Genomic DNA, 13,406 nt, shown 5'->3' with positions numbered 1-13,406 from the left:
ATTCTGCATGTGTGACCACCCGATGAATGCAGCCTGAGTAACAGGCCTACGCATGCTGAAAAAATGATAATAATGGGAGAAAAAAAAAATGAATGGTCGAGGTCCATATTGGCACATGCTCCACAAATCGCATCTTTCAGTATCTCCTTGTTCCAATTGCCCCAGCACTTCTCTTACAGAATAAATTGCTTTTCTTTTTGTATCACAAAAAATGGTCTAATGCCAGTAGACTACTGTCAGAAAAGAATGTGTAGGATTCCATAAAGTAATACATGAGCACTGAAATTGTATATGATAGGCCATATCTCACTTAACTGACTAGTTTGAGTAGACATACCATTTGTATCCACTTGACATCAAACCATGTTGCCAACAACCGTAGAGCGACACGATGTCGAGCATCATAGCCCTTTCTCACTTTAGAATGTTTCTTCTCATCTGCAGGTGTGTCCGCTACACAGGCAGAAAGAAGCTCAAACAAAATCATCACTTTCCGCTGATATTTGACCAATATTCCCTCTACCATGGATTCATCATCAGAACTTCTGACAGGCTCATTCAGTGCCTCATTTGTGTCAGACATCGTCTTAGAATTTGTCGGGTTCAACGTTTCAGGCGGGGCATCTGCCACTTCAGGAAACTGCATCTTGCTGGTAGATGTTTTCTCGCGGCATTCACGTTCATACTCATAGTGTTTCTCCCTCACTGTCGCAGGTGAAACAGCACTATCTTGCAAGCTCATTGTCATAGAATCGACGGCTTTCATCACCGCAAGCTCCTGTTCATCTCTTTCTGAAGTGGTGCCATTGTTGTCTTCCGAGAGTATACTCAAAAACTGAGATATCATGAATAAATTAATTGATACAGAAAATGGAGATACCCATTGAATGAAAAGGGAATTAATGTACATGTAGCACACTTATGAGTTACAGGAAATCAATGGTAACTTTCATAAATATGAAAGTTTCCATCTTTGGCAAGGCAATTCGCAGACTACAATTCTAAGAACTATATTTTACTAATCATTGGAGAAAATGGAGAACCCAGAGACAAATTAAGCATGAAGATAGCAATAATGATTAGCTGATGACATAAATATAGTAAACTAAGGTAAAATGTGGGCTTTTGCTAGAAGTAACTGGTAGTGGAACATGATCTGCTGTAAACAATTCAAACCAGTTTTTGCCTAATGTGGTGTAAACTCCTAATTATCTAGGACCAGCTCTTTATCGCCACAGCTACCACCACCTCCATGTGATTACAATCAGATAAAATATTGGCACAAATCAGAAAATAGAGAAAGAATTTGATAATTTCTTTTGTATTTTGGTTCCTACAGTGGAGAGCACTGGTCAGGCTGGCTTCACAGAGCAACAACAACATCCTGCTCTCAACTGTGGAAGGATAATGAGGCAGTGCAGAGTTGGGCTCAACCCACCCATAGAGCTGAACTCGGTCGGACTACCACCTTTTTTCTTTAATTTCTGTTCTGTTTTTCATTTCCCTCCCTCCCTCATTTACATTTTTATTCTTATATGTGTGTGTGTGTGTGTGTGTGTGTGTGTGTAATAATAAACAAATAAAAGATTGACTTGTACAGAGACATTAGGTACAGGGCATACAGCTTTAGAAGTTGATATTGTCAAATATCTGCATAAAAAATGGCAACTGGTCATCATCAAGACTCAACCAAGTCTTGGTGGATTTTTAGAAACAAAAGGAAAAGACACATTTGGTAGGCTCACGGAGTGTGACTGCCCATATGCATGCAAAAAGACACTCAATATGGCACGCAAGTACTTCAATCAAACTATCTAAAGAGCACGTTTCATTGTGGAAGGTGATGGGAGACAATGAGAGCTTTGATGAACCTGATCACGATTCACATGCAACATAAATCTAAATGGTTGTAAGGTAGGGCCCCTTTCAATAATAAAGCCACAAATGAAGGAAAATTCTGCAGTTAAAATTAAGATTCCAGCACACAAAATCTCTCCATTAGCTTTGATAAGCAATACCAAACCTTGATCTTCAATCTCTAACATTCCAAGCAAAATGCAGCATTTACACAAGATCCAACAGTTAATTCTGAGATTCAACAATCAAGCAACTTTACAAACATGCCAGATCTGTGCAGAAATGTAAACAGAAGTATGGAAGTCTATCCATTGAAATAGGGTTTCCACCCTCCAAATACCCAAATCATTTCAGGCCTTCACCCCTCGAAACAAAACACAGCAATGTTTCTTCTGAGCTAACCCATACAGATGAAAAGAAACAACCCTACATGAACTCCCTGCTAATCTTAAAAAGAATCTAAAACTGCTTTCAAACTTTGGCCACAGATAAGTAAATTGCAGCACTTTAAACACTGACTAAAAACATCTAGTGAAGAAACAAAGCACTCTTTAAACCGTAACCTAATCCCTGCATGAAAGATGTCCAAAGCCCATGCTATTTGGACACCTTAACTTAAAAATCAGCCATGCACGCATAACTATGCATAAGGCCAGACATAAGCAGGGAATGCACACTATTCCTTTTGCAGCTCCTGCCATGTGGCTGCATATGGTGTGTCCGTTTGGGAATTGCTTCAGGCATACGCTGTTGAAGTTTCCCCAGATGGATACTTGGTTCTTTGTCTATGTTGTCTTGTTACTTTCTTCTTTAAATCCACTTCAAGGAATATTCCAAAACTAGAAGTGAATGGATGATCCTTATTGTCCATTTGGGGCTCACTAATGGATGCTTTTATGGACAACAAAAAGAAAAATATATTAAAGAGAAACAGGATTAGAAAACTAACAGGCCGAAACAAAAAGAGCCTGCGACCAAAGGAGTCACTAATGGATATTTCAAAAGAGAAAGTGCCAAAGGTTCAAATTCAACACACAAGATTAATAGAGGATAGGATTGTTAAGCAATCAGATTTTGGGGAATCTTATCTGCAGTGAGTCACATAATATGGACAGTTTGGATCGATGTATATGGGTGAGACGTCTATGAAGTTTGTGCGCATACATATGGTTGGTCATATTCTGCCAGAGTAACAACATTTTTCTCTCTTTCGCAAGCTTAAATATGTCAATTGTTGACCGCTGACACCACATGGAGTGCCTCTTGTCCATAGAGAGAAACATTGATCCTCTAGAAGATTATGACCATCCACCTCATGCATATAACCATTGTACATGTTACACGAACATGCATTAATCCAAGACATCCAAATCATGGAATCATTGTAGATGGGGCCTAACAAGCAATCATAGTGATTGGACAATAATAACCTGTGATTAGTGGATATTTGTTGTTGCAATTGAGTTGACAATTTTCCTTTTAGTTGACCAGTGATGACCACAAATGGAACAATTGGGATCATTTGTTGATTCTGATACTTAAGGTAATGACCTAAACAAAGTTGAGAAAATTTGCTTTCAGATTGGCCAATGCGGACGTCTTGGAGACTATGGACCGAAGTCGATACTCGAGGTGATATGGCTTCTCAGATATTGATGGCCTTACTGGTACGATTCACCCCGTATCACACCGATACGCCCAAGTGTATCGGTCACAGGCCAATTCAAATAAAAAGGATATTTTCTCCCATTTTATCCTCCTTTCTCCTTATTTTCTTCATTTAAAGGATAGAGGGAGCTTAGAAAACTATTTTTGAGTAAATATATGTCTATTTTGGAGATCAGAAACAAGATTTCCACAAGATCCAATGAATTGAAGAGGAGTGGACCATTTTGGAAAAATCCAGAAAAGGGTTGACCGTCACTTTTTCATTTTTCATTTGTTTGATGTATTTCAATTTTCTACGTGAAGGGGCCCTATCCAACAAATGGTCTTATTTGTGTTCAATTAGGGTCTATTTGGTTGATTTCCCCAATTTTTCACATTTTAACCATTTTCTTACCAACTTTCAACCAGTTAGAAATGTCACAGTAAACAGATAAATATCAATTTTTTATGAGGCCAAAATGGCCAATGTTACCGTATCGGTCTCAAAATAGCCTGTAACAGGCCGTAATGGGGCCAAAATAGATTTTTTTTTTTTCAAAAAATAAAAATAAAAAAGGTCGTAACAACCATTACGGCTCATATTGTAAAGGTAATTGAGGTGGCGATTACAGCCATCATTACTGTTATGGAATACCTTGATTGGAAAGAGTTGAGCAAGATGTTTGCTTCTTAGGAGTGGCTCAACACAAAACATCTGCAGAAGACATCGGTTGGGTTGTACAAACCTTAAGAGACAACAATTACTAGAAGAAAGTCCGAAAAAAATTTCAAGGTGATGGAACCACTCATTGTAGTAATGTCACATGCACGTTCATTATTGCATTTGTTGTTATTGGTTATTAACAAGTTGTTTTTATGATGTAATCATTAAAGTCTTTATTTTCATTATTACAATATAGAATAATTTAAATTCAAAGATACCAATATGCTACATCATTTGATGAGGATGAAGAGGTTCATGTCAAGCTGAACAATGTGCTAAAGAGATTAGAGCCTGACTTAGGTTTGCAAACAGAGGCATCAAACAAAGTACAAGTCTTTAATTATTGGTCTTTTTTTAAAGATAATTAATTATTGATATTTAATTTTGTCATTTCAATGCTTAAAACACTATAAATGTTTTGTTGCATTGTCCACAGTTGAAAATATATAGACTTCACATGGGTAGCTTCCCTCCGATGCATTTACACAGAGGGCAATCTTTCAGACATCTCTAGGTAAGATATGGATACTTTTTTACAATTACGTAATTAAAGAAATTCTTTTGTTAGTGATGTAAAGTTGTGCATTTGACAGATTACCATTATGTATATAAAATAAGCTTTTTTAATATAGTTGATAGGTGGCTTCATTTTGTAGAAAGTGCAAAACTCTCAAAACAATAGTTTTGCGGCAGACAACTTCCTCTGGCTGTGAGAGGAAATAGAGTTGTTCTGCACCTATTCATTTGAAGCAAAGGAATAGTTTGCAAGCTTAGACATTGGATCAGCTCATCAACATGCATTACAAGAAGTTGAAATTACGGAATGCAAAGCATGTGGCAAACCTGATTGAAGAAGGCAGCTTTTGTTCAATAAACTTAGACAATATTTACGATGAAGAGGACCCACTTCAACCTTGGTTGGAACAAAGGAAGAAAAGGGTAAAAGAGAACAATGACGAAGTCGAGGTGCACAATGCAATGTTACGTGCATGCTAGTAAGCGAGTCGTGCAGTTGTCTTGGAGCCAGAGAGGGTTATGGAAGATTTTACCCAATGAAAGAGTAGTAGTAGCGAAACTGAGACAAATGATGATGACAGCGATCATGATGATGATGATGCACCTGTTAGTCCTACTTCTAGTGTTGCTTAGCACAGTGGTACAACCACCTACAAAGTTCAAAGCCAATGAGCATCAACGAAGTATACAAGGCTAGACTTATGAGTGTAGCAATTCATGATACGACCAACCAAGGGAGGAGCATCATGGGGACGCTCGCACCAGTGGCACTGGAGGAGATGGATCACAAAACATCTGACAGCCTATGGATATAGATATGGATATTGGATATGACAATGGGTAACAAGGGGAGCCTGCTAAGGTACTTCCTCGTTGTACAAGTCCTGAATATGATCCCTATGGAGCAGGTCAATATGAGAGATATAGACGTCCAAATTCAAGTAATTCGTCATTGCAGTCTCACTCTTAGCAGTATGAACAATACTAGGGGCAGTACAAGTATGACTATGGTAATGGCTATAACTATGGGTTTACATCAAGCACTAGTGGATATTCTTGCTTGGGTTTGACATAGCACATGCCCAATCGCAATGACGATTGTGATCAGTCATCCTTAGATTTCATTGACATGATCTTTCCCTCTGGCTCTAGTTATCATGGATAAGTGACATCCATTCCACAACTACAGTTTGATGACAACGACGTGGAGGTTGAGCAACCGCAGCCAGCATGATTTTCTTTCTGGTGGTACCACAATTGCCAAATGGTATTTTTTATTTATTTATGTTTGTCTTTTAGGTTGTAAGCCTTTAACGTCTAACGATTATTTGAATCTTTGTGCCTTTGCGATAACATGCATATATAAATATGAATATATGATTGTTGCATCATTGCATTCATGCTCATTATGATATTATTTACATTGAATCATTAATGTAGATATTTAAAAAGTTAAATATTGAAATTTTGTAGTCAATCTAAACCTATCCGGTTAATAAAATCATCAAATAATCCGAAACAACACTCTTACCAAAGAATGGACCATCACACTATCACAAACATGTTCAAAACTAGAAAAAAAATATATATATAAATAAAATTTACATATTTGGTAATTGGGATTTTTTGGAATTTTTTTTTTAAAATTTTCAACGTTATAAAGTCGTTGCAAGGGCCATAACGGCCCATAAAGGTAATGGTTTCGACGATAGGTATCTTGGTAAGAACATTGTCTCACAAAAAATTGTGGATAAATTAAACCTCAAAGAACATAAGTATCCACGCCCATACTAGATTCGTTGGTTAAAAAAGGAAAAAAAAAAAAAAAAAAAACCAAAAAAACCAAAAAAAAAAAAAAACAAAATTGTCCAAGTGCTTAGTTTCCTTCTCTATTAGATCTAAGCGCAAGGATGAGGTGTGGTATGATGTGGTCTCCATGGATGCATGCAACATTTTATTACGGAGACTGTAGGTGGGACTGAGATATGGTGCATTTAACCTAGGCTAACACCTATTCCTTCATCAATGATGGTGTTATTATCACATTGCACCAATGAAACATCTTCCAACACCCAAATCCAATAAAGACAAGGGTCAGAAATTGCTCAGTGTAATTTTAAAAAAAAAAAAAAAGAAAAAAAAAAGAAGATGAAATCAAGGAGATTGTCATAATTTATGTCTTGATTGCTAAATAAGACACAAAACAATCAAATGTTCCACCTCTCATAAAAGAACTCATTCATGAATATGAGGACTTGGTGCCTGAAGAACTCCCGACTAGACTTCCTTTTATGAGGAACATTCATTGCCAAATTGATTTAGTGCCGAATTTTATTCTACTGAATTTTACACAATACCGAATGAGTCCATCCGAACATACCGAGCTCCACCGACAGGGTACTAAGTTGCTACATAAGAGTTTAATTTGGGAAAATATGGCATCATGTGTTGTTCCTGCATTATTAACTCCTAAGAAGGATGGATCTTGGAGGATGTGTGTGGACAGTCGTGCAATTAACATGATTATTATTGAGTATTGGTTTCCTATTCCTCACTTAGACGATATGTTGGACATGTTGCATGAAGCAAGGGTTTCTCTCACATCAACCAATAGAGCAAATATCCTCAAATATGTATCTGGCCTAAGAACGAGTGGAAGATCACATTTAAGACTCGAGATGGTTGCACGAGTGGCTCGTCATGCAATTCAACCTTTCAAATGTATCATGCACTTTCAGGAGGCTAATGAGAGAGTTACTATGCCCCTTCATCGGGAACTTCTTAGTTATTTAGTTTTATAATATCCATATTTTTTGTCTTGATTCATCTGTTCACCTTGATCATTAACAACGAATATTTGATATACTATGAAGGGAGTCACTTTTTGTTAACTTGAAAAAATGCCCATTCCTTGTTGTTATTATTGTGTTTTTTAGGGTATATTGTGTCTACAAAAGGGATCAAAGTTGACCAAGATAAAATTAAGGCCATTGAGAAGTGGCCCCACACCATAAAGCCTTTAAGAGGTCAGTTCTTTCCACGGCTTTGCAATATTTTACCAAAGATTTATATGAAATTTCTGTACAATTACATATTTGTTACCCACTACATGCACGGAGGCAAGTTCGACTGAATCGGTGAATCGAAGCTTCAATACCATAAAAAAGAGATGACAGAGGCTTCGATCCTTGCACTTCCGAACTTCAATAAAGTCTTTGAAGCGGAAAGCCAATTTCAAGCGTTAACCTTGGCGTGGTGTTGAGTCAGGAAGAAAAGCCAATCACTTTCTTTAACGAGAAGCTTAATAATGCACCAAAAAACTATTCCACGTATGATCTCGAGTTCTATGTGGTGGTCCAGGCACTATGACATTGGAGGCATCACATTATTCATCAAAAATTCGTTCTCTACTTGGACCATGAGTCGTTAAAATATCTCAACTTCCAAAAGAAGTTTGAGTGCTCATCATGCAAAATGGATGGCTTTTCTACAAGAATATATTTTCCTTTTACGTGACTGCATCACAAAGCTAGAAGTCAAAACAAAGCGGCAGATGCTTTGCATATGAGGGTGGTTCTATGAGAAACACTTCTCGAGAAGATCATGGATTATGAGCATAGATCTGAATATCAGGACAGTATCGTATTAACCAAAGCAATTGTATCATATCCGTATCGGTATGAGACGATATGCAATATGGGGCCATATTGGCCCAATACCAAAAAAAAAAAAAAAAAAAAAAAAGACCCGTATTGGCCTGTATAGGGCCATATCAGATCTGATATGGTGTACTGTATCGATCGGACCAATACGGGCTTAAAATGCACCAACCGGCCCACTATTTTCAATTTTACCCTTTCCTCTCTACTTCTATCAAACCATGGCTCCTCTATGAAAGGAGCATCACCCAATCCATTTTTGTGGTTTCGGTCATCTCAAGGATTGTTTGAAACCCATTTTCAACCGGATCTACGTAAGTTTTGAACATCAAAACTCGATTTTTTTAGATCGAATCTATGATTGAAGCAGTAGTAGACGGTAAGTTTTGAAGATCAAAACTTGGTTTTTTAGATTGAATCTACAGATTGAAGCAGTAGTACCCGGTTTGGAGAAAATCCAAAAAAAAGGTAAAATACCCATTTTTTTCATCTATTATTTGTGAAATCGAGTCAAAATTATAGTATAAACACAAATCGAAGGAATCAGGCTTGATTTCTTCTCGATTTGGGGATTTTTTTTCCTATTTATTGTAACTTTCAGAAAATTTCAGATCTATTTCTTTTTTCAATCAAATGGTGTAATGATGAATGAATACTCTTCTAATACTATAGATCTCTATTAATCTCTTCTTGATTTGTGGATTTTTTATTTTTTTATTTTTTCCTACTTATGCTAAAATTTTCTGAAAGTTTCAAATATATTTATATTTTTTCTTTTTTCAATCAAATAGTGTAATGATGCATGAATACCCTTCTAATACTATAGATCTATTGATTTCTTCTCAATTTGGAGATTTTTTTTTTAATCTTTCTATTGAATTTTCTGAAATTTTCAGATTTACTTTTTTTTTTTCAATCAAATGGTATAGTGATGCATGAATACCCTTCTAATACTATATATTTACATATTTCTTCTAGATTTGGAGATTTTTTTAAATTTTTTCCGATTTATGCTCGAATGTTTTGAAATTTCCAGATTTATTTATTAATTTTTCAATCAAATGGTGTAATGATGCATGTATACCCTCCTAATACTATAGATCTATAGATTTCTTCTCATTTTGGTGATTTTTTATTTTTATTTTTATTTTTCCCTACTTATGCTCGAATTTTCTAAATTTTCATATTTATTTATTCTTTTCTTTTTCCAACCCGACATACAACATTCTCACCAAAGAATGGTCCAATACACCATTGAATACAACACAAACAAAAAAAATGATAAATTCTTGCATATCTCATTTTTCCCTTTTTTAAAAAATATTTTTCTGTTTTTTTTTTTTTACTAGAAAAAATTATGTCTGATATGGGTCGATACGGGTTTGATACCGATATGCGACGTCATATCATATCATTTTTTAGCCCGGCTGATACGCCCACCGATACCGATGTTCAAAACAATGGTTACGAGGCATTAAAAGAACCATACAAGGACTCCATTTTAGCAAAGTGCTCGATAGATATGTGGATGACCAAGATTAGAAGTGTGAATTCAACTCACACAATGGATATTTATTCAAGGGTCTCACTTATGCATTCCCGAAGAATCATTTCAGGAGAAGATCCTCTATGAAATACACGGAGGAGGTCGATGAACGCTTTGAAAGAGATAAAACATTGGCCATGGTAGAAGAAAAATACAATTTGCCCCATATGTGCCATGACTTTAAACGGTTTGTAACACAATGCCGTCAACGTTAAGTCTCCAAAGGTCATGTGAAAACGCTAGCCTATATATGCTACTTCCCATTCTAGTCGCACCTTGGGTGTTCATAAGACTCAAAGGGGAGCAGATACAATTTTCGTTGTGATAAACCATCTTTCAAAGATGGCTCACTTCATGTCATGTAAAAGGATGATAAAAGATACGCATATCACCAACATATTCTTCATGGAAATTGTGCAACTTCATAGGATACAAAAAACAGTAACTTCGAACTATGATCCAAAGTTTGTGGGGCACTTCTATGACACTTTATGGAAGCAGTTAGAGACAAAACTTCAATTCTCCAGTACATATCATCGTCAAACAGATGGCTAAACCGAGGTAGTCAACAGGAGCCTTGATAACCTCTTAAGTATCATAGGCGATAATTTATCTCAATGGGACTTAGCTCTATCCTAAGATGACTTAACCTACAACAGCTCACTAAATCGTACCACTAGAAAATCTCCTTTTGAGATCATAAATGAAAGAAGTCCACATCATATACTTGACTTAATACCATTAATAGTACAAGATCAAGTGAGTGGAGATGTGGATGCTTTCACCAAGCATATTCAAGACTTAAAAGCTTAGATGAAAAGAAGACAGAAGAGAGCAACCCTAGGTATTGAGAAGCTACGAATGAACATCAATGGGAGAAGATATATAAAGAACGTGACTTAGTTATGGCTTATCTCCACAAAGAAAGGTTTCGGAGTGGAACTTACAACGAGCTCAAGTCTAAGAAGATTGGTCAATGTTGTGAGTCAAGAGGAAGTTAAATGAAAATGCCTCACTAACTTCTAGTGTCAGATTTGTTCAAGTACCATGGCGAGGTATTTGAAGTGCAAGATAAAGTCATTATCGATATGGATAATCAACTCCCGAAGAAATGAAGAAGAAAGTTGAACAAGTGTTGTGCATAAGGTATCCCAAAACAGTTACGTAATAGTTGCAATGGTCATTACGTAACAATTACCATTACACATTACTGGGTCGTAATGGCCGTTACGGGAAAGGAAAAAAAAAAGAAGACCCATAACAGGCTCGTAACGGTTCATTAAAGGGTCCCTAGGGACTATACCTAAAATTGCAAATTTGTATTCATCTTACTATTTAATAACTCATAATTAGATTTTGTTAAATAAATATTTGCTATTTGACAATTTAAAACAGACTTTCCAAGTACTTAAATACTATTTAATGGATGAAAATGGGAGTTTAAATAAAAATTAAAAATTAAAAAATTAAAAATAAAAAAAAAAACATTATGATTGTTATAGCCCATATCGTAACGGTAGCCGGTGTTTTAAGTATCAACGATATCAACCAATATATCCCACGATATATCTTGTATCCCACCTGTGCAATACAAAACGCACAAGTAGTGGGATATATCTCACATGTTCAATCCGGTGAGTATTTTCGATTTTCAATCCTTTTCTTTTTCTATAAATCATGTTAAATCAGTGTCAAATTGTTACAAATTGGGAACTTCGATTTCGAGATTTAGAGGAGATGGGCTGATGCGGACATCAGTGGTGCACCCTTTAGAGTGTACCAAAGGAGGAGGCATCGCCAACAGAGTACCAGAGAGGAGTTGATGTGGATGGATATTGGGTCCATCGAACCCATTTTCTGACACGCGATGAGTGCAGGAGCAGCATGAACGCACCCTGACCGCAGGCCCATGAGTCGAATTTCACACCATGGGTCAAATTTCACACCATGGGTCGGATTTCACACCCTGTTGCATGGGTGTTTTAGTTTTAAGCATTTTTTTGTTCTTTTTCCTTGTTTCAGGGGCTTTATCGTATTTTTTTATTTTTCGTCTTTTTGTTATTTCCTTGTTTTTAGAGGCTTTAGTGCACTTTTACTTTTTCATGACTTATATATACACTATGAGAAACCTTATTTTATATCATTGCATGAATAAGAGTTCGTATGTTTTGTTTGTTCCCTCTTTTATCAAGAGATTAGGGTTTTAGGATTGGCCCTTGGGTGTTGAGGATTCCATCCCGGTTTCAGGTTTCCTTCTTTTTAAATCTTCGAGGTGCAGGAAAAGAATCATCCGTCTTCTTTTTTTTTGGATAATAAAGGATCCATACTTTCTTCATCTCAAACCTTCCCTTCTTCATCCATTTCGTTCCTCTCTAGATATCCCCTTTTAGTTTGAACGGAAAAGAAGAATGGCTAGTCCGGAGAATTAGATCCAAACTTGACCGTGGACTAACTTATGCTAGATCTAAGATATCCTCATATCCCTAGGTCCTCCATTTTTACTATTTACGTAATTTTATGCTGATGGGCATGATCTTGACTAAATAATCTCATCTTTGTGTTGAGATTTGCCTAATCCCTTTGATTAAAAATGGTTAGTTGATTAATTTATTTATTTGAATATCTTCAACCTAATTATACATGCATCTAGGATTAGGTCATCACATGTCCCTGCATCATGGGCCGAGTTGCGGAAAATTGAAGAAAAAAATCAAAAATTTTCAATTTCTCATAAATCGGTTGCAATTTTTGTGTCCAAATATAAAATCAAACATGTATGTCCTGATCTAGTAATTCTTCTTATGCTTTTGAATGTATTGCTTATGTTTCCGCACGTCTTCTTAAATTTATAAATTATATGAATAGACTTCAAATATACTTGTATTAATTCAATTAGACAACGCATAGATTAGGACCCCATACAAAGAAAACCTATTATGTGCACTTGTTTTTTGTAATGTTTTAATTTATAAGTGTGTATTGATGTCTTTTTAACAATCATTGAAGTTCTGTTAAAAAATTTAACCAATTTCCCAATATTTCCCTATGTTTCCAACAACATCGATAGATTACGCGATACAATCGATATATCCCATGCTATAACCGACACGTATCCGTATCCCAAGGGTGCGATACGTAATGCAATACTGATATTTCAAACACTAACGGTAACAGCGGTACCTTGGTTGCGCATGAAGACTACTAACACTTGATGGATCCAATACAAGCAATACTTTGGAATGGAAGAACAAGTCTTATCCTAAATGCACATAGATCATGAGCAACGAATTGAAAAAATTAGAACCGAACATCTACTACGTGTATGAGGCATCCAACTCATCGAAGTGAAGTTCTCTCCACTGGGGAATGTACTAATTTTAGATGGTTTGTTGATAGATTTAGGGCCTAAATATCAAGAACTACTTTGTGAAAGATATGGAAGCTAATTTAAAGATGT

The 13,406-nt window shown here is 36.1% G+C and overlaps 1 protein-coding gene across 2 annotated transcripts in view; it reads right to left on the bottom strand.

The window, feature by feature from the left end:
- The window catches only part of LOC131243395 (uncharacterized), a 75,565-nt gene that overhangs the window by 58,795 nt on the left and 3,364 nt on the right, over nt 1-13,406 (bottom strand). For both annotated transcript variants that reach the window (XM_058242731.1, XM_058242733.1), the window contains one exon: nt 338-835. In XM_058242731.1, the coding sequence (XP_058098714.1) occupies nt 338-835 (498 nt within the window). The remainder of the gene's footprint in view (nt 1-337; nt 836-13,406) is intronic.

Source organism: Magnolia sinica, chromosome 4 (genome assembly GCF_029962835.1).
Source record: "Magnolia sinica isolate HGM2019 chromosome 4, MsV1, whole genome shotgun sequence".
Taxonomy (NCBI): Eukaryota; Viridiplantae; Streptophyta; class Magnoliopsida; order Magnoliales; family Magnoliaceae; genus Magnolia; species Magnolia sinica.
The sequence above is the reverse complement of the archived record's forward strand: the minus strand, read 5'-3'. Positions and strand labels throughout refer to the sequence as shown.